General features: G+C 38.6%; 1 protein-coding gene across 1 annotated transcript in view; it reads right to left on the bottom strand.

The window, feature by feature from the left end:
- Nucleotides 1-19969, bottom strand: part of LOC125232578 (molybdopterin synthase catalytic subunit) — a 37452-nt gene that overhangs the window by 7775 nt on the left and 9708 nt on the right. The window contains exons 3-5 of the mRNA XM_048138300.1: nt 14224-14399; nt 10578-10696; nt 10311-10434 (exon numbers count right to left, since the gene is read on the bottom strand). Of these exons, the coding sequence (XP_047994257.1) occupies nt 10311-10434; nt 10578-10696; nt 14224-14399 (419 nt within the window). The remainder of the gene's footprint in view (nt 1-10310; nt 10435-10577; nt 10697-14223; nt 14400-19969) is intronic.

Genomic DNA, 19969 nt, shown 5'->3' with positions numbered 1-19969 from the left:
ATAACGATTTTATACTCACCAACTCCAGTTTTACCAGAGATAACCCATTCTGCTCACCCGTCACTGACGGGTGGGACCTACGTTGAAAAGCGTTAAAAAGTATTTTTTTATTTACAAATGCAACGCGTTTTTTGGCTAAAATAATCAATCTCAACCTAATTGTTACTTTCACAAAGCAAGACAACAAGAGCTTAGATACTTTTAGGGTAAACAAGAAAAAACTTTGTTTTACTGTGACGGGCGGGATATGACTTACGCATTGTGTAGAAAGCCAATAAATCCTAACCATGAAGATTAATTTATATTTACTTGCCCCTGGTTTAAACAGCGTTAAATATATTTTCTTTTAACCATATCACTTTCTCCGTAATGTTTATAAAAGGCGCGAAATAGTGCTGCCAACTTAGGGTATAAATATACCACCTTAGACAACTGGCGCTAGGGGTACGTTCGGACACGAATAAAATGCAAAAATAAATACACAAAAAGGAAAAACTCATTGATTCATAAAAATAGGCATAATGTTCTATTCTCTAGATGTAGATTTAAGTATGAATTAAGTTATTTAATTTTTATGCCTATGGTGTCGGTTTCGCTGGAATGACCCAAATGGAAAAAAATGTTTTATTAGGGTACCCCCCCCCCCCCCTACATGTAAAGTGGGGGCTGATATTTTTTTTATTCCAACCCCAACGTGTAATATATTGTTGGATAGGTATTTAAAAATGAATAAGGGTTCACTGAGATCGTTTTTTGATAATATTAATATTTTCGGAAATAATCGCTCCTAAAGGAAAAACAAGTGCGTCCCCCCCCTCTAACTTTTGAACCATATGTTTAAAAAATATGAAAAAAATCACAAAAGTAGAACTTTATAAAGACTTTCTAGGAAAATTATTTTGATTTTGATAGGTTCAGTAGTTTTTGAGAAAAATACGGAAAACTACGGAACCCTATACTGAGCGTGGCCCGACACGCTCTTGGCCGGTTTTTTATAAGAAAAGCATGCGCTTACATCTAGAACAGTGACATTTGGTACAGTGGAACTGCTGATGATGATCAGAACCGAACTCCTCAAATCTGAACGGCACGCTTATAGTGACTTTGGTATTTTTATAAGAACAGCATGCACTTACGTCCAGAACAGTAACATTTGGTGCAGTGGAACTGCTGATGATAGTCAGAACCGAACTCCTCAAATCTGAACGGCACACTCATAGTGACTTTGGTATTTTTGGAAGAAAAGCTTGCATTTAAGTCCAAAGCAGTGACATTTATTTAGTTATGTTTGTTAAGCATATCGAGTTTTCAAGTCAAAGTTTGTCAAGCTTCGATTTCTTATAATGTAATCGGATTCATGAGGAATTGAGGAAACTCCTCAAACCTTAACGTTATACGTATATTCATTTGTGTTGCCATCTAATAATTAAAGCATTAAAAGCAGTTTTAAAAAATACTTACACATTTCTAACATAATCCAACATTCGCAAGTAGCTTTCACCAGAACCCGAAAGGCGACGGTTTTTTTTTCTTAAAAATTATGTTGAGCCGTTTTATTATGAGTCCTGTGGCACATTGTTGTTGATATAACCTCGTAGGGACGTCTTGTTAAACCAAATGTTAAAACTCCAGTTTTAAGTAGGTAACATGAATAACAAATTATTTAGTTTCACTAATCAAATTGATTGCTCTATAAATTGATATAATCTGTCAAACAAGTCTGTCAGTAAATAAGAACAAAGAAAACTATAGGTATCCTTTTCTATAGCACCCTAAAGAAAAGGACGCGTGGTGACTAGGGCTCCCGGTCGCGTCCGTGTTTCGTGTACCCGTTGCCGGGTATCCGTTCCCGTGTTACACGAATCCGGATTTCTGGCCCGTTTGGAACGGGTAATTAGGGACCGTGTAATTAAGGTCCGGGTACCCGTGTAGTCCGTGTGTCCGGATCGACGGACTCTAAAAACCCGCGGGTCCGATCCGTTCTCGACGTATAGTAATGCTTGACGATCGTTCGCGTTCTTGGTTCAAGCGAATATGAAAATCAGTTTAAAGAACCAAAAATTATAAAACCTTAATAACTAAAACGAGAAAGGGACAGCGGAGCAATTGTGACTGGGGGACAAATTTTAACTACTCGATTTTTTTCCATGTTGTACATTTTAGGTATTATTATATAGAGCACGCGTTTTCAGTGGCCTAAATTATTATGATGTCAGAAAGCATGAAACTTGGTATGCACATAGCTTTGACGTTCATAAGAATAAATAGAAGTAAAAACACGCCGAGGAGTCAATCTCTTCCCCCCACTATTATATCCCATTTTTAGCGTTTTAAAATTTTCACGAAAACTATTAAAGGTTTTGATAAGTAATTATTATGAGTAGGTAGGTTACCAGAAATATGTCTAGGAGAAGTACCATGAAATTCTCTACAATATTTCCATTTTAAGTATATTATTAACAGTCGGTAGTGCTACCCCTGCTCATCCCACTAGTAGTTAAACACAAATATTATGCGGGGGACTTAAACATAATTTGAAAATGATAAGTTAAAGCTATATACCTTAAAATACAGTATTGTAGAAAATTTTTATGGAGAATATACTTTTCCTAAATATCGTGATTATAGCTTTCACGGTTTTCATGACAATATAAAAAAAACTGAAGATAATGATATAAAAATGAGGGAAATGAGGGGAAACATTGACACTTCGGCGTCTGCGTACTTTTATTTTTTTCTGTTAAGTGTTTGTAAGTTATCTATATACATGTCAAGTCTCATGCTTTTTGTCACACCCTATCCGACTAGCTCAAGTTAAGAACCAGGACTATGGATACATATTCACTTCAAAGTGGTTCCCTCCAAAATAACAAAAAAAAATACCATTCTTAACTAGGTATTTGTAAAACAGCGCGGCTACATCTAGAACTTTTCAAACAAAAGGTTTGTCCATGTCAAAGGGAAGCCGAGTGTGAGGTTTGAGTGTCATTATTATCAGTAAAAATCACCACGGTTATTGGTTATTGTGCCGCCCACAAGTCATTATTATTACCTTTGTCTTCTCATGCGATGTTAATTCTACTAACTTCTTAGATAAAAACTAATAAATCGATAGTTCAAATACATTTCCTTAATTTGAAAGATATTTATGAAATAAAACTGTGGAAACTGAGTGTCACCCGTTGACCAAGGACGCTGTAAAGTGTTCGAAACGTCGGGATGAATAGTAAATTCAGGATACGCGATATAATCCGTTTCCATAGTTATGTATTTATCTATTTAAGTATGTATATCGTCGCTTAGCACCCATAGTACAAGCTTTGCTTAGTTTGGGGCTAAGTCGATCTGTGTAATGTCCCCAATATTTATTTATTTATTTATTTTACAACTATGAGACATAGATATAACTATACTATAGGTGGTATGGTCCCTATAGTAAGGCACCATGAACATTATAAAACAATCAAGTAATAGAACTAATATAGTATTTTTCACACAAACCAATACCCTGTTTAGACTTCTATTAGTTAACCTAGAGACAAATAAAGTCCATTAAACTCTACTTTTCGCAATTGTCTTAAGCAATTTTATTGAAAAAAAAACCAGTAGTGTGCCTGGCGAATTATGGTATGGACCTATAGGAATACGTTTGTAATATTTGTATTGAATATCACCATATTATCTAATCTGTACGAGTAGCCTACAACGTAACGGGAACAAGTACAAAAAATATAGTTAACACGTTATTGATCAAAATAAAACGAGTATGTATAAAACCAATTCGTATTCGTTCGCTAAATTAATATAAATTTTAAATTTCACCTATTTTTTAAATACATACAAACCGGCACGGCAATAAGTCGATCGGTTCGCCGGCCGCCTCGTGTCGTGTGTTCAATACCCGAACGGTGCCGAAGTCCGTGCGTCCGGCCGTCCGGCCCCGAACGCCGATTCGGCACTACACGCGCGAACGGCACTACACGGGAACGGACTTCGGCGGGTTCGGGTAGTTCGGACGCTTAGCACCGCCGGGGCTAAGGGGCCGGGCGCACGGATCGGCGGGTAGTAACGAATATCCAGAGCCCTAGTGGTGACCTGGTGACGTCTTAGAAAAGTTACTTCGTTGGGTTAGTATCGACACAGATCGACTAGAGAGGTAGTTTATCGATACAATATGTTCGAGAACAGCATATTAATGCAAGTTAAAATAAATCATGTAAATAAAATTGTTATTTGTTATACACACTGTTTTTATTGAATTCCGTTAACTTTAAGGGAAGATCAAATGAATTTAATGTCTCTAAGAAACTTAACTCTTACGGTTATCGAGTTATTAAAAAAATAAAGATAATTACTGAACATGTGTGTGACTGCCTTTACCAAAGATAATTACTGAACACGTGTGTGACCAATTCCTAATGTTTTTTGTTTTGACATGTGCAGTCAATCACTTGACACTAACTTGAATGTTATTCGTAAGGGTCTCTCACACTAATCAATTCATTTAGGTACATAGAGGTATACATCAGGGTGGCAAACGGCCTCCGCGCGGTTAGTATGTGTGCTCGCCGCTTACGTACTCGCTCTATCCGCGACACATGCAAGCGGATGTGAAGGAACAAGATTTAGTCGCGGCCCCGCGCCCCGCGCCCCTACCTACCTATACTAGTACCTATTCTACGCATCACATTTGCACTGACCTTGAGAGGCCCGAGCCCCCAATCAAAGAATGCGTTGGTTTATTAAAATTTAAAGCACTCGAAAGCAGGCGCGTAGTTAATTAGAAATGTGGGAAAAAAACCGTCGTCGGTGTCGTTTTTCCTTTCGTGTATGATATCTATTTCAATGTATAAATATGGAAATGTATATTATTAAGGAAAAAAATACATGTACTTAATATAAAAAATAAAAGGTAATGTAGCTAGATTACGAGTTTGTCAAATACCTGTATTTGACAAAACATTTTCTAGAGTAATATTGTCTTCGGTTACCGCGATAGTTACTCATGAAATAAAATTATGGAAACGGATTAATTAACGTTTCTATAGTTTTATTTCATTGTCTAGAGTAATTTTTACTCATGAAATTGAGAAAAACACCGAAATTAGTTATTTACTGAAACTTGACGTTCACATGTTCATTGTAATATGCCTACTTGAAAAATAAATATTTCATTTTCATTTCATTTCAACACATAATTACTATTATCTGTTATGGCCTTATGGCTGCCGGTAGGGTTTGCAATCCGGATATTCGAATATCCGAATTATTCGAATATCCGCCAATATTTTTATCCGAAAATATTCGAATAATCCAAGTGAAATTATCCGGATAAACGGATAATTTCTATAAACATTATTTTTTGCTTATAAGTAATATATTTAATAGATAGACGTCACTGAAACCAATTTCGATCAATTCTTAATACGGACAATGTTATTGCTAACAAGTTAACACCTATTTATCTTCAAAATCAAACTAATATTTACAAAACAAAGAAAGCATTCGTGGACAAGAAGTAAGCAGAATGCCTCACCCCACGCACTCAATTCTTATCAAATATTCGATTAATTGGATGATTTAAAAAAACAGAAAAACGTTCAAGTATTATTTTTTAATATGAAAACGTTACCCCAACCTACTTTCATTACTGCTAATAGCTAACGTGAAGTTATCTGTAAAACCGTACTTAATAAGGGAGATTTATACCTAGATTTCCTGGTCCCTTGTTTTTTTGAAATTGAAATTTAGCGCCTCACTCCGAATTTAGCTGTTATCAGTTCCATGGCAATTTAGTACGCCAGAATTCCCTCCACTTCACTAAGAAATATAAGGCATTTTTAACCGACTTCAAAAAAGGAGGAGGTTCTCAATTCGACTGAATGTTTTTTTTTTTTATTATTTTTTTGTATGTATGTTACTCGATATCTCCGAGAATCGTGGACCGATTTTCAAAATTTTTTTTTGATCGAACCGGTATAACCCCGAGATGGTCCCATTGGCACCAAGTCAGGGTCTGATGATGGGATCCTGGAGAAATCGAGGGAACTCTTCAAATGTTATAGGCACATGTAATGTTTTTAGTATATTTTTCAAAGGTACACCAGTATTTACGTCTGATGGTAATAATTTTATGTGGCTGAGCTGATGATGGAAGGTCAACTCCTCAATGGTTAGGAGTTTAAGGATAATTATTTCACTACTGTACATGTATTCGGACTGATACATATAATATCACTAGGAACCACTAAAAATCAACTGAGCTGATGATGGAAGGTCAACTCCTCAATGGTTAGGAGTTAAAGGATAATTCTTTCACTACTGTACATGTATTCGGACTGATACATATAATATCACTAGGAACCACTAAAAATCAACAAATAAATAAACTTTTTAACAAAAAATAAAACCGCCTTCAAAAATAAGCGCGTTACAAAACACGGAGAAACTAAAAAGCCAAAAATAATAAACCTTTCAATTCAGATTTCTTATCGTATTGCAATAAGCTAAACATCCAAATTATAAACAATTCAATTATTTTTGGAGTCGGTACCAGCCTGTGTATGGTTGGGTGGGTCAAACAGGCAATAGCAAGGCGACGAACAGGTCTGGTACCGACTACAAAAATAATTGAATTGTTTATAATTTGGATGTTTAGCTTATTGCAATACGATAAGAAATCTGAATTGAAAGGTTTATTATTTTTGGCTTTTTAGTTTCTCCGTGTTTTGTAACGCGCTTATTTTTGAAGGCGGTTTTATTTTTTGTTAAAAAGTTTATTTATCCTTTTAAGTCTTTAGTTACATTCATACACAAAAATCGGTCTAATTACTACTTATACTTTGAAATCTTAGTCGATCTACTGATCAGCTTGGAAACTAAAACCCATCAAATTGCTGCCGAGCAATTTGAGGCGTTTTGGATTTGAATATTTAAATAAGTTCGCCTTTGTACCTCCTCCTTCTTCATTTTTTTATATTTTATGTCTTGTATATTTTATGTTGGTGGTACAATACTTATTTATCGCCTCTCCCCTTCCATTGGTACTTTGGTACCAGCCACTGTGCAACTAAGGTCTAAAATGATCCACACCTGGATAGGAAGTGTCTTCGACTAATTGGTCTTCTCTTTTTTGGTTATTCTGTTTTGAACGAGTACCTATGCTCAGTTGCTCATTCCTGTTCTAAGACCCTAACCAGGACGCTTTTGTTTAGAGCCTACGAAAAGAGTTTTCAACTTTTTATATTAAGTATCCGATCCGGTCCAAGATGGCATCTGGTACGGGCGTAGGCATTTATGCAAATGACTAGTGACTACAGTGGTAGTATCAGCATGGGCAATTATGCCACTGTCTTTTAAGCCGAGACATACGCAATAATATGTACATAAGAATATAGTTAGACAAATCCAAGGAAAGAATATCTATATACTCAGTGACAGTCAGGCGGCACTCAAAGCCTTCACATCGCCCAGAGGTGACTCTTGACTGGTATTAAACGGCATCCAAGCTCTTAACAAGCTTGGAAGGCAAAACAAGATGCAACTGGTATGGATACCGGGGCACGAAGGCTTCATTGGCAATGAAAATGCTGATGAACTTGCCAAGGCCAGGTCTGAAGACAACGTCTCAAGGAACCATTAAAACGGCTATGAAGAACCATACAAAGGCTAATCACCAAAAAGAGTGGGATGCCCTGGTAGGTCTGAAGCATTCAAAGCTCTTTATGCGGAGGGTAGAATCTGGATGGAGCAAAAAGCTAGGAAAGCTAGGCAAAAGACAACTCCAAATTATAACGGGGGTGTTCACATGCCATTACGGGATCAAAGGAATGTTGGCCAAGATGGGACACGCTGACTACACAGATTATCGCATGTGCGGCGAAGAGGAAGAGACCGTCAGACATCTAATGTGTGAATGTCACGCCCTCGCCAGACAAAGAATGAAGAACTTTGGAGCAGGCTACCTAGTACCAAGGGACATCAGAGAGCTACCCATGAGCCTCATCATCCGATACGTGGAGATGGTCGAGAAGCTCCTGAATAGCTGAAGGATCTTAAGATGTAAGGGGGTAATTGCACAAAAGATCCCGATGGGTCGAAGTGTATCCGGAAGGGCCCCGCAGATTTAAGATAAGATGAGTATCCGATCCGATCGAGCGAAGGACCGACTCCTATACATTCTCGAAATCATTCAAGGCGCCATCTTTGATTTTTGCCTTTGACATCCTTCCTATATCCGATATCGGAACGGATAATATGACAACGCTGTATCGCCTATAACCATCATCATATCCAATGTTGTTGTCTCACGTTCCACTCTACACAAGCCATCCTCTCTACCATCCATTTCCAAGGTAAAGGTGTTGTCAGAAAAACTTCTCGTTATACCTAACACCTAACTAATCACTACTACTAACTGTCTTATATCGACATCTCACTATCTGATTGCAAGATTCTAGTCATAGAACTAAAGATAGAGAGCTAGGTGTGTTTTAATTTCTACAGTTTGCTGATTTACGCAAAAAATAAATAAAAATGTAGGTAAATTTCGCATTATGGCGCTCATCTATCTCAGCCGTTATCAATTCCACGCTTATACGCACCTGTAACATTAATTTTGTTCCATTTAATAAATTATCCGAAATTATCCGAATTATTCGAATATTCGAATAATAAAAATTGTATTATCCGAATTATTCGAATATTAAAAATCCGTCGGATAATGCAAACTCTAGCTGCCGGCCAGATGAGCCATTTTTTTTAAAGTTGTTCACCCCTGTTTTTTTGTAACATGGGTGTTTTTTACGCGATTCATACTCAGAATCTCAAGGTGTTTCGATCCTGCCTGATAGGAAGTAAAAACAATGTCTTAAGATATCCATACATTTTTCAAACCTTCCATTCCGTTACTGCCATACAAAATGTATGAAAAAAATGGTAACGATATGGGAAAAAACTTGGGAGACTTTTTTTTCCTATTAGAAGTGAAAGAGCTCACGATTCTGAGTGGAAACCACATAAAAATTTCCAAATTCAAAAAAAGTCGGGTGGACGTACAACTTTGACAAAAATAAAAATGTCCCAGATAACAGTTCTAATCAACATTCAACAATTAAAATGATTTATTAATAATGAAGAACTAACACGATAAGGTAGGCAAGCACGAATTCAAATTTGTGATTTTTGTGTTTATTGCCATCGCGCAGTCGGGGGCGGTGCCGCTCGGCTGCCCGCAGAAAGCCAGAAGTCCGAAACTAGAGAAATATAGAGAGCGCTCGATCGCGAGTAGCTACTTGCGCCGGCGGCGGACGCGGTTGTGTGCGTGCGCCACGCGCACGCACACAGGGCCTCTCTGTGGGTTCCACCCCCGGGCCCCGTCAGCGCGACGGCGATAAAGACCTAAAAATCTCAAATTTGAATTCATGCTTCGGTATCGTATCCTCTTAAGGGTTAATTCGCCTTCTGAATTTGTTATGAAAGTGCGTGCATTAGTGACGAATCGCTTAGTGGACGCCAGGGTGGCTAGCCGAATGGCACAAACGCTCACGAAACGCTCACGAAACGAAGCGCTAGTAGATATCTATCTCTATCGCGCTTGCGTATTGGCGCGACAGAGCCAGCGGCGTATCGCTTTCGTTTGGCGTCGGAGAAATGCCATTCGGCTACGGGGCCAGGCTTCACATATTGCTTTTCGTTTTACCAACAACGCCATTCATTCATAAGTTTCATTAACGATACCATGTGGTTACGGAGTGCACACGAGTTGAATACGGCTACGTAACCAGTCTAAAATGTGCCGTCCAGACGCGTAAGAAGATCATGGTTCCGGAGAGCGCCCTTACACTGGTTTTTTGAGCGTATAACTAGCCCGCACTCAAGTGGCTATTCTAATTATATCACGTACGTTATGCACAGTCACTCCATCTAGTGACGAGAGGCAATAATACTTAGACGACTCAATAACGTTCAATGCGAGTTTGCTGATGTTGTATTCAGTCGTGTAATAAATTTTAGATTCGAATTTTGAAAAATATTGCATTGAATTCGTGTTTTTGTGGATTTGTGTATTAAATTAATGATATTCTTAATGCATGAGACTAAAATAATACCTTTGAGACCTTTAAATTTATTGAATAAATAGGTCATAATGGCTAATCGTGGCACGTAGCGCCATCTATGATTTTGGTTTGACATTAATTATACGATGTTCCGGATGAGACCCCATGACTGTGATTACACATTTTACTTCGACAGTAACTCTCTATAACACTCGATCCTCTTTGCGTTTAGTAAAGGATTCGTATACACACTTTTCAAATGTCCCTTAGAGTCGCTCCTCTTCACAAACTGTGTGCGCACTCTCGCGCAGGTCTCTTCTATCTCGCTCTCTTGATCTACCCCGGGAATGAAGTCGTGTATGTTGCTGATGTTCACCTACAAGATGGAAACTTTAGTAAGAATGATATTCATTAATTAAAAACTTAGTTATTACGAGTATATGTATACATAAACTCATCATACCTAAATTCCCAAAAAGGAATGAACTCATACGGCTCATACCTGAATGGCAAGCTTACCTGCTCTCTCTTCCTCTCGATAAAGTTTTGTATTCGTTTCTGCAACTCTTCAGTGGAAACGTTGATTTGGACGAGGTTCTTGTCCACTGTGTCAGGGGGAGACGGCGGGGTTGGGACGCCTGCAAATATTTATTTGTTTTTTATCATGCAGATACGTCTGTGAGCGATATTACATATTATATAATTATAGGAAAAATTCACACCTCCGGCAGGACTCGAACCTGCGACCTCTGGCTTTGCCGGAGCCAACCGAGCTCCCAACTGCGCCACGGAGACCTGCTGCATGTGTGCCTAAGCCCGTTTTCACATTATCCGATCCGATATCGGAAGGATTTCAATGGAAAAAATCCAAGATGGCGCCTGTAATGTATGAAATATCGGTCCTACATCCGATATCGGATCGGATAATGTGAAAACGCACTTAAGGTGGCGTATAGCAACATTTACCCGTAAGAATACATCTTAACAGGCATTGGAGTCAAGCTTCCGCCACACATAAAGCGTTTTGATAGCGTAGCGTTAGCGGAGCGCAATGATAGCGGTGTGCCGGACGAACGCTGGCGTTCCGCTCGCAATCCGCGCTCGTTAGTTCCGGCCGGCGTCCGCTAGGCGCAACGCCAGCGTTCCTCCGGTCCGGCGCACCGCTAACGCTCCGCCTACGCTCTCAAAACGCGCATGTGTGGCCGAGCTTTAATAGTTCTTGCAGATTTGAAATAAAGGCGTTCAATATTTGAATATTTATAATTCTGTAGACTTCCATTATTATTTTATCCCTATGGTAGATGTTTTATCTGAAATTAAATGAATGCTATACTTACCTACTAAGAAAGTGACCAAGGCCTGCGGTTGCCCAGGGCTGGAATCGAACCAGCCTTCACTGCTATCGCGGCAGGTGCTTTACCTTGCTTGGTTGCCTTGGTAACATTTTCTTAGTAGGAATATTGCATAGAAAGCTCTAGAAGGCTTGTTTTGTGTTGTGGGTACTCAGACAACGATATAATATAACATAGGTGTTTGATGTTTCGGGCGTCCATGGGCGGCAGAGATCGCTTACCATCAGGCGACCTGTCTTCTCGTTTGCCTCCTATCTCATTAAAAAATAGGTACATATACTTACGCCCCTAGAAATTAGGGATTCGAATCCTAGGACCACTAACCAACCCGGTCGTCAATCTTATGCATAGGTACTATCATTGCGACTGATGGAGTCTAATAGGTACTTATATTCGAAAATTTAGTTTAATTTATTATACTTTGTATAAAGAATGAGATATTTGTATATGTACATACATACAATTTTTAAGTAAATTCTGAGCCTCGTTCATACAACCTACGTATTTATACTTTTCTGTTTATTTAACTGCCAGCATATTTTCTACAAATGCAAATATGAACAGCTGAATTTAATGTTGTTTAACGTCATTGGCTAATAAGTCTAGGTATGTAGGTAACTACTGTCTATTATAATAGCAAGCATAATGAGATATGATCTTGAAACTGTTCTGAACAATTTTATTTGTATTCCTTTTTCTGATTCTAATCGTTTCCAGGCCGCATTAAAAATTCTTTGAAGAAAAATATCGCAAAATTCAGGATAAACTTCCAGCTCAAAATAAAAATACAAAACACGTAACCAACAAAGCACTTTATTGTAAAATATTTCGCCTATGTTCCTACTTATAATAAAAACAACTAGTGCAACATAATTGAAAATAAATTTTCTACATTGTTCAGTAAATACAACCACCAAAAAAGCGTAAAATTTAGCACTAAATTAAAAGACAACGTAACTTCAGGATGAATAAAAACTCTTATACATAAACAAATACATACTTATATATCCCTACTATATGACCCTAATAAATGTACTAACATTGTATACCTACGCCATACAACTAATATTCAAATATAAGATATTTGAATGGTGTACAACGAACAACGCCAAGCGCATACATATAATATAACATTTACTCAACATGTATACATATATAATGAGCTAGTCTTTTGTTATTCATATGAAACCCTACTTTATTGTCATATACTGACATCTATTACTAAAATTGCTCAAGTTATATAACGAGTCACGACTACGAGGTATTTAATAGTTTTTAATGTACTTAACATAATATCAAATTTGAATTTATATCTGCACCTTGGGGCCCATACTATATTATACTATAGGGCCTAACCTAACATTAGTAAACATAAGTATATGCAAGATACGACTGATAAGAATGATTTTATATTTCATTCGAGACTGCCAGCTAGTAAACAAAACGCAAGCGACGCAAGTAACCTTGTATCACATTTGACAATGATTCGCTAATTAGATATGCTATATCTACGCTAACTATTCAAATGTGAATTCGCTTTTCTAGATCATGAACTAGCTAACATAAACTAAACATAGATATGTTAAGGGATTATTCACGATCAAATGATTGTTAGAAATCGCTATGATTATTGGGGAAAATATTTATGGGTGACCGATAGCACAGAATATAAGTATAATATGTGCAAGTACAGACGGCTCACTCCTTTGATGTTCACAAAATGCCGCCATTCTAAATTCTAACCTACATTAACGAAAGGACCGCACGCGAGCAGCCGACATTGAATTTTATTGCGCCGCGCGAAGGTCGTCACCACTGAATTGGCCGCGAACTCGCGGCCGCCAACATGTGATAGAATCGCGGAGTGAGCCGCCCCTGCCGATAGTGAGGCAGAACTCTTTTCTCTTATATGTGCCTAGCATAGAAAACAGTGGAATAATTTTATTCTCGTATCATTTCGTACCTCGTAACAGTGGCATTAGACGTCACTTATAGTTGGATGCTGATACGCAATAATGTGTTATCCCACAATCCCACATGCATTTTGCAATAACTGTAAGGTTATCAATCTATTTTAATAAAATTCTTTGACTTATTGCTCTCATTTTAAAACAACTTAACCCCATAGGGTAGAAAAATAGATTGATATTGAAGTAAGCTGGAAATAACCTGTCGCTTATTTTCGTATAGCGTAACTATGAACAAATGAGGCAGAAGACTGATATTGGGCGATGAAGACACGTGTTTTAATATCCTAGATAGACAAGTGAGGCAAAATTCAAGATGGCGCGCCTTAGAAAACTTTAGGCTTATGTTGTTCACGAACTATGAACTGTTAGGAATATAATCCCATCAACGACCGAAATGAACTGAATCTTTCCGTGCTCTGTGAATCGGTCTTTGCTCATTTAGTTCAGTATTGGATCGGCGAGCGCGAGCGGTTTGGATCGAGAAAGAGTGTGTGACTGCGCCGACCGGGAGCGAGAGCTACTCAGCAGAGCAACACAAAAACTTCAAGTTTTCATATTAAGCTTCGGTTACTTACAACCTTTCGGGCCGGAATTGTTATTATCTGTGGACTATTCGTATAATTTTGACACTAGTCGGTCCCATTCGTTCTGATCTTTCCGACAGTAGAAGTGGTCGATGGTCTGACTGAACTAAATGAGCAAAATAGCTAAAAGAGCGAACTAGTTCGTGTGAGCGATTGAACGAGGTCGGAGCGCTCAGACCAACGAACGAAACGGCACAAGCCTAGAAAACTTAAACTTTCTGTCCATTACAACTATTATTATGATGTGTACTCCACGCACATTCTCGGTTCTCCTTCCAGGCGGGGGCCGCGTCCTCATACACCTCTCGCTTCCACACGGGGACTTTGGCCTTGAGCAGCTCGATGCAGAGCGAGACGGCATCTAGCGAGTCGCGGCGGTGCGGGCTGGAGACGGCGATGATGACTGACGCCTCGCGGGTGGGGACGTTGCCTAATCTGGAGACAAATAGGGAATGTCAGTTAAATAAATAAATGATACACATACATACATAATCACGCCTGTATCCCATGAAGGGGTAGGCAGAGCACATAAACTACTAAGTTTCAATGCCACTCTTGGCAAAAAAGGGGTTGAAAGAAATCCAAAATTGTGACATTGCAGTGACAGCTGTTGCCAGCCTCTCGCCTACGTCACAATTTAACCCATATCCCACAGTCGACTTCTACGACACCCACGGGAAGAAAGGGGGTGGTGAAATTCTTAACCCGTCACCACACGGTAAATAAATGGATGTATATCTAGATTCCTAAAGTTTTTTCTTCGATTTTTAGTTCGCCTAATATTTTTTGGCATAATGATCATTTGGCCTAATTTAATTGTCCTAATATTGTTTCGCCTAACGCCGTTAAAACCCACTTTTTTAGAAGCGATTCGGATTTGTGTGGGGTCACGGTTCTAACCTAACCTAAACCTACCTTTCTAACAGCGAATCGGTTCTGGGTAATGTCATTTTTGGGGCAAAATTTAAATTATGCCAAATGATCGTTAGGCCAAAAGAGCGTTAGGCATTTCATAATTCGGCCAAATGAGTTAGGCCAAGTGATTTTCGAACAAACGTCATTAGGAATGTAGAGGTAGTCCCTAAATAAATAAATAAATATTGGGGGACACCTTACACAGATCAACCTAACCCCAAACTAAGCAAAGCTGTACTATGGGTGCTAAGCGACGATATAGATAAATATATACATAGAAAACATCCATGACTCAAGAACAAATATCTGTGCTCATCACACAAATAAATGCCCTTACGGGGATTCGAACCCGGGACCGCGGCTTAGCAGGCAGGGTCACTATCGACTACGCCAGACCGGTCGTCAGGTAGGTAGGTACTATCAAATAAATGCCCTTACGGGGATTTGAACCCGGGACCGCGGCTTAGCAGGCAGGGTCACTATCGACTACGCCAGACCGGTCGTCAGGTAGGTAGGTACTATCATCCCGGCAGGGTCGCCATGCGATGTGGAGTGAGGTGTTGCTATTTTTCCGGGAACACCGATGATGGTTGATGGAGGTGATTGAAGTAGGTAGCCAATTTGTGTAGCAGCTCCAAAACAATTGTAAGCAAAACATGACCAAATAAGATTTGCTCCGTAGCCCCTTGATTCAATGTCCATATTATGCGACACAGAACCGCAAACCATGGCGCATCTACTGGCGTGCCCCGCATGTCCGAATTGCTCGGAACTAAATCTAGGGACGCGACAGCCAGGGTTGTTCCCTATGCTACGCTAACAGAAAACTGTCCCGACTAGTCCTTTCTGTATGATATTATTACTTATGCAAAGATTTCGCGCTCGCTACGCTCGCGTTAGCATTTTCATTTTGCATGGCCCATTTGATTCGACCCCCCTCCCCCCTCCCGCGCCTTTCCATCCATGTCAACTGGTGTAACAGCGGGTCTAATGCAGCGGGTCTGTCTGATGTATCAGTTGGTACGTCTTGTTTTTCATAAGTATTGTATTCTACATATAGTGTAATTGCATATCAATGGAATATTATTGCCATTATGGCTAACCCACGAGGTCAGCGCATGCATGGCTGTGTATTATAACTAAGGAAAATTTATTTCAATGGATTAAGCTATTTTATAATATCTTGAGATTTCCTGTAATTGAAAGAACATGTTGTGTCGGTTGCTCAAATACATTAAAACATCTATCATCATTATCCAAATAATTAGGTTCTACACACTGATTTAAACTTTCACGATTATTACACATAATTATTTTTAAAATCGGGACTTAATCGCGTATAACTACATATTAAACAAACAAAACATCGCAATTTCAATCGGGACGAAGGTTTTAGGATCTCATCCACAATCCTAATATGTAGTTATACGCGATTAAGTCCCGATTTTAAAAATAATAATTAGATTCTAATCTGAAAAACGACGTACGAAACTTTGATCCCAGAATTCATTCCTTTCCAAAACCGGCTAACTGTAGTCCGTTTTCACATTATACGATCCGATATCGGATGTCGGAAGAATTTCAATGAAAATATCCAAGATGACGCCTGTAAATCCTGTAAAGTATGGGATATCAGTCCTAGATCCGATATCGGATCGGATAATGTGAAAACGCACTAACGCTAATAAGTGTATGGACTAAGAGTCCAGAGCCACCAGATTATATGATACCATAGAAATAGTTCTACGGATACTACGCATCATACATCAGCCTGGCAAAATAGAATAGGAAATAATAGGGGCGCCACCGTCTATGTAAATCGTTTTGCATGTGGCAACTATTTTAAAAGTTTTTCAATAAGAACAGTGAACTGTTAAGTGTTGCTATGATAAAATAGTTATTTGTTATACAAGGGGGCAAAGTTGTATTTTAACGCCGAGTGTGGAATTGAAAAACAAGCAAGTGAAAGGATACTATAGTTGAACCACGAGCGAAGCGAGTGGTTCGAGAATAGAATCCTGAACTTGCGAGTTTTTTAACACACGAGAAGTAAAATACATTTGCACCCGAGTGTAACACAAAACTTTTCCCCTTACTATAGCGAGGAAACTACAACGCAAAAAAACCGGCCAAGAGCGTGTCGGGCCACGCTCAGTGTAGGGTTCCGTAGTTTTCCGTATTTTTCTCAAAAACTACTGATCCTATCAAGTTCAAAACAATTTTCCTAGAAAGTCTTTATAAAGTTCTACTTTTGTGACTTTTTTCATATTTTTTAAACATATGGTTCAAAAATTAGAGGGGGGGGACGCACTTTTTTTTCCTTTAAGAGCGATTATTTCCGAAAATATCAATATTATCAAAAAACGATCTTAGTAAACCCTTACTCATTTTTAAATACCTATCCAACAATATATCACACCTAGGGGTTGGAATGAAAAAATATATCAGCCCCCACTTTACATGTAGGGGGGGTACCCTAATAAAACATTTTTTTCCATTTTTTATTTTTGCACTTTGTTGGCGTGATTGATATACATATTGGTACCAAATTTCAGCTTTCTAGTGCTTACGGTTACTGAGATTATCCGCGGACGGACGGACGGACGGACGGACGGACAGACAGACATGGCGAAACTATAAGGGTTCCTAGTTGACTACGGAACCCTAAAAATGCGTTTATCATTGCTTCCACAGTAGTTCCACAGGTGGTAAATCGTCTTTATTACTAGATTCACCTACTTTTTATAAATTTTAAAGCAGTTGATTAGACTACATTCAAGGTCAAATTACTTTATCCACTAGTGGATAAAATGCGTTTTTACCCGCTGGTAATAAAGGACAAAACACGTGTTTCCGAGCTAGTGAGGGGAAAAAATAATTCTTCCATTTCTTCTCCTTTTTGCCAATAGTACGAGTCCTTAACCAGATCTATAGTCACGTCTGGCAGAAAGCATGAAACTTGGCATGTATGTAGCTTATAGGGTTATAAGAAAAAATAGAAGTAGAAACACACCGAGGTGTCAATGTTTCCCCTCCTTCCCCCCACTTTTGTATCCCTGTTTTCAGATTTTGTATATTTCCATGAAAACCGTAATCGCTACAATAATAACGTCTAAGAGTCAGGCGTTACTTTGCGGAAATCCCGTAAACTAGAACTTTCCAATAGATAACGATTTTGTTATAATATTTTTTACATGCAATTAATTTTCCACCCTCCCACCGCAAAAATAAAAATAAATACGCAAATAAATATAACAACCCACCACCAAAAATACAAAACTCGACACGTGTTTCGCCTCTCTACGAAACGGTCCGAAGTCCCGCAACTGACTGACTGACTGACTGACTGAGTCAGTTGCGGGACTTCGGACCGTCAACATCAGCTCCTGAGGATGCCTAAAACACGTGTCGAGTTTTGTATTTTTGGTGGTGGGTTGTTATATTTATTTGTATTTATTTTTATTTTTGCGGTGGGATAAAATTAATTGCCCGCACAAACAGGTTATTGACTTGCACGTTATCTTTGGAAGTTCTATATAGATTAAGTATATTCTCTATAAAATTCCCTACAATATTGTCTTTGGATATATAGCTTTAATTTTCAAACTACATTTTTCCTTTTGCCATATTTGTGTTTGGTGACCATTAGGATAAGTAAGGCCAGCGACTTTGCACTTTTGCCTGTGGCGATGCTGCTTGGCAAAATTGTTCCTTGGGTCAAACTGATCCGATTTAGCCCAATAGTCATGAAATCGCACGTGACTACTCCCCACAAAGAGAAGGGGAAGGGGCCGGTTCCCTCGATGAAATCTATGCAATACTTCTTCTTGCTCTTAGCGACTAGGGCAAATCGAATATCATTTTCGTGTTAATCGTTTCTGAAAAAATCGTTGCTCCTTTTCATACAAAAATAACGATTTTATAACAAAATAATGTTTTTTTATGTATTTAATTGTAACAGTTATGGCATTTACAATTAAATCGTGGCAATTATCTCATCAATAAATAAAAAATAGGACAGGTTAGCCCAAAACCCAGTTCTGATGATGGGATTCTGGAGAAGTCAAGGGATCTCCTCAAATCTTAAAGGCATACATGTAGTGATTTTTGTGTTTAGATTTCTGAACGTATCAAATGCATGTTGTTCTTTTAAAAATACCAAAGTCACTAGAAGTATGCCGTTCTGATTTGAAAGGATTGAGGAACTCCTCTCTCAGCTCCCCATCAGCAGTTCCTCTGCACCAAATGTCGCTGTTCTGAACGTAAATGCATGATGTTATTATAAAAGTACCAAAATCATTACAAGTGTGCCGTTCAGATTAGAGGAGTTCCGTTCTGATGAAAGTGATGAACACCAGCAGTTTCCACTGCACGAAATTTCACTGTTCTGAACATAAATGCATGATGTTCTGATAAAAATACAAAAGTCATAAGTGTGCCGTTTAGATTTGAAGAGTTCCGTTCTGATCACCATCAGCAGTTGAAATGCACCAAATGTCACTGTTCTGAACGTAAATGCATGCTGTTCTTTTAAAAACACAAAAATCACTATATCTGTGCCTTTTAGATTTGAGGAGATCCCTTGACTTTTCCAGGATCCCATCATCAGAAATCAGAACTGGGTTTTGGGCTAACCTGTCCCATTTTTTAATTTATTGATGAAATAATTGCCAGGATTTAATTGTAAATGCCATAACTGTTACAATTAAATACATAAAAAAACATTATTTTGTTATAAAATCGTTATTTTTGTATGAAAAGGTGAAACGATTTTTTCAGAAACGATTAACACGTCCTTACATTACACGGAAATGATATACGATTTGCCCTAGTCACTAAGAGCAAGAAGAAGTATTGCATAGATTTCATCGAGGGAACCGGCCCCTTCCCCTTCTCTTTGTGGGGAGTAGTCACGTGCGATTTCATGACTATTGGGCTAAATCGGATCAGTTTGACCCAAGGAACAATTTTGCCAAGCAGCACCGCCACAGGCAAAAGAGCAAAGTCGCTGGCTTTACTTATCCTACTGGTCACCAAACACAAATATGGCAAAGGGAAAACGAGCATAGTTTGAAAATTATAAGTTCTAG

This window comes from Leguminivora glycinivorella, chromosome 13, assembly GCF_023078275.1.
Source record: "Leguminivora glycinivorella isolate SPB_JAAS2020 chromosome 13, LegGlyc_1.1, whole genome shotgun sequence".
NCBI lineage: Eukaryota > Metazoa > Arthropoda > Insecta > Lepidoptera > Tortricidae > Leguminivora > Leguminivora glycinivorella.
Note: the sequence above shows the minus strand (reverse complement) of the source record. Positions and strands in the feature narration are given on the sequence as shown.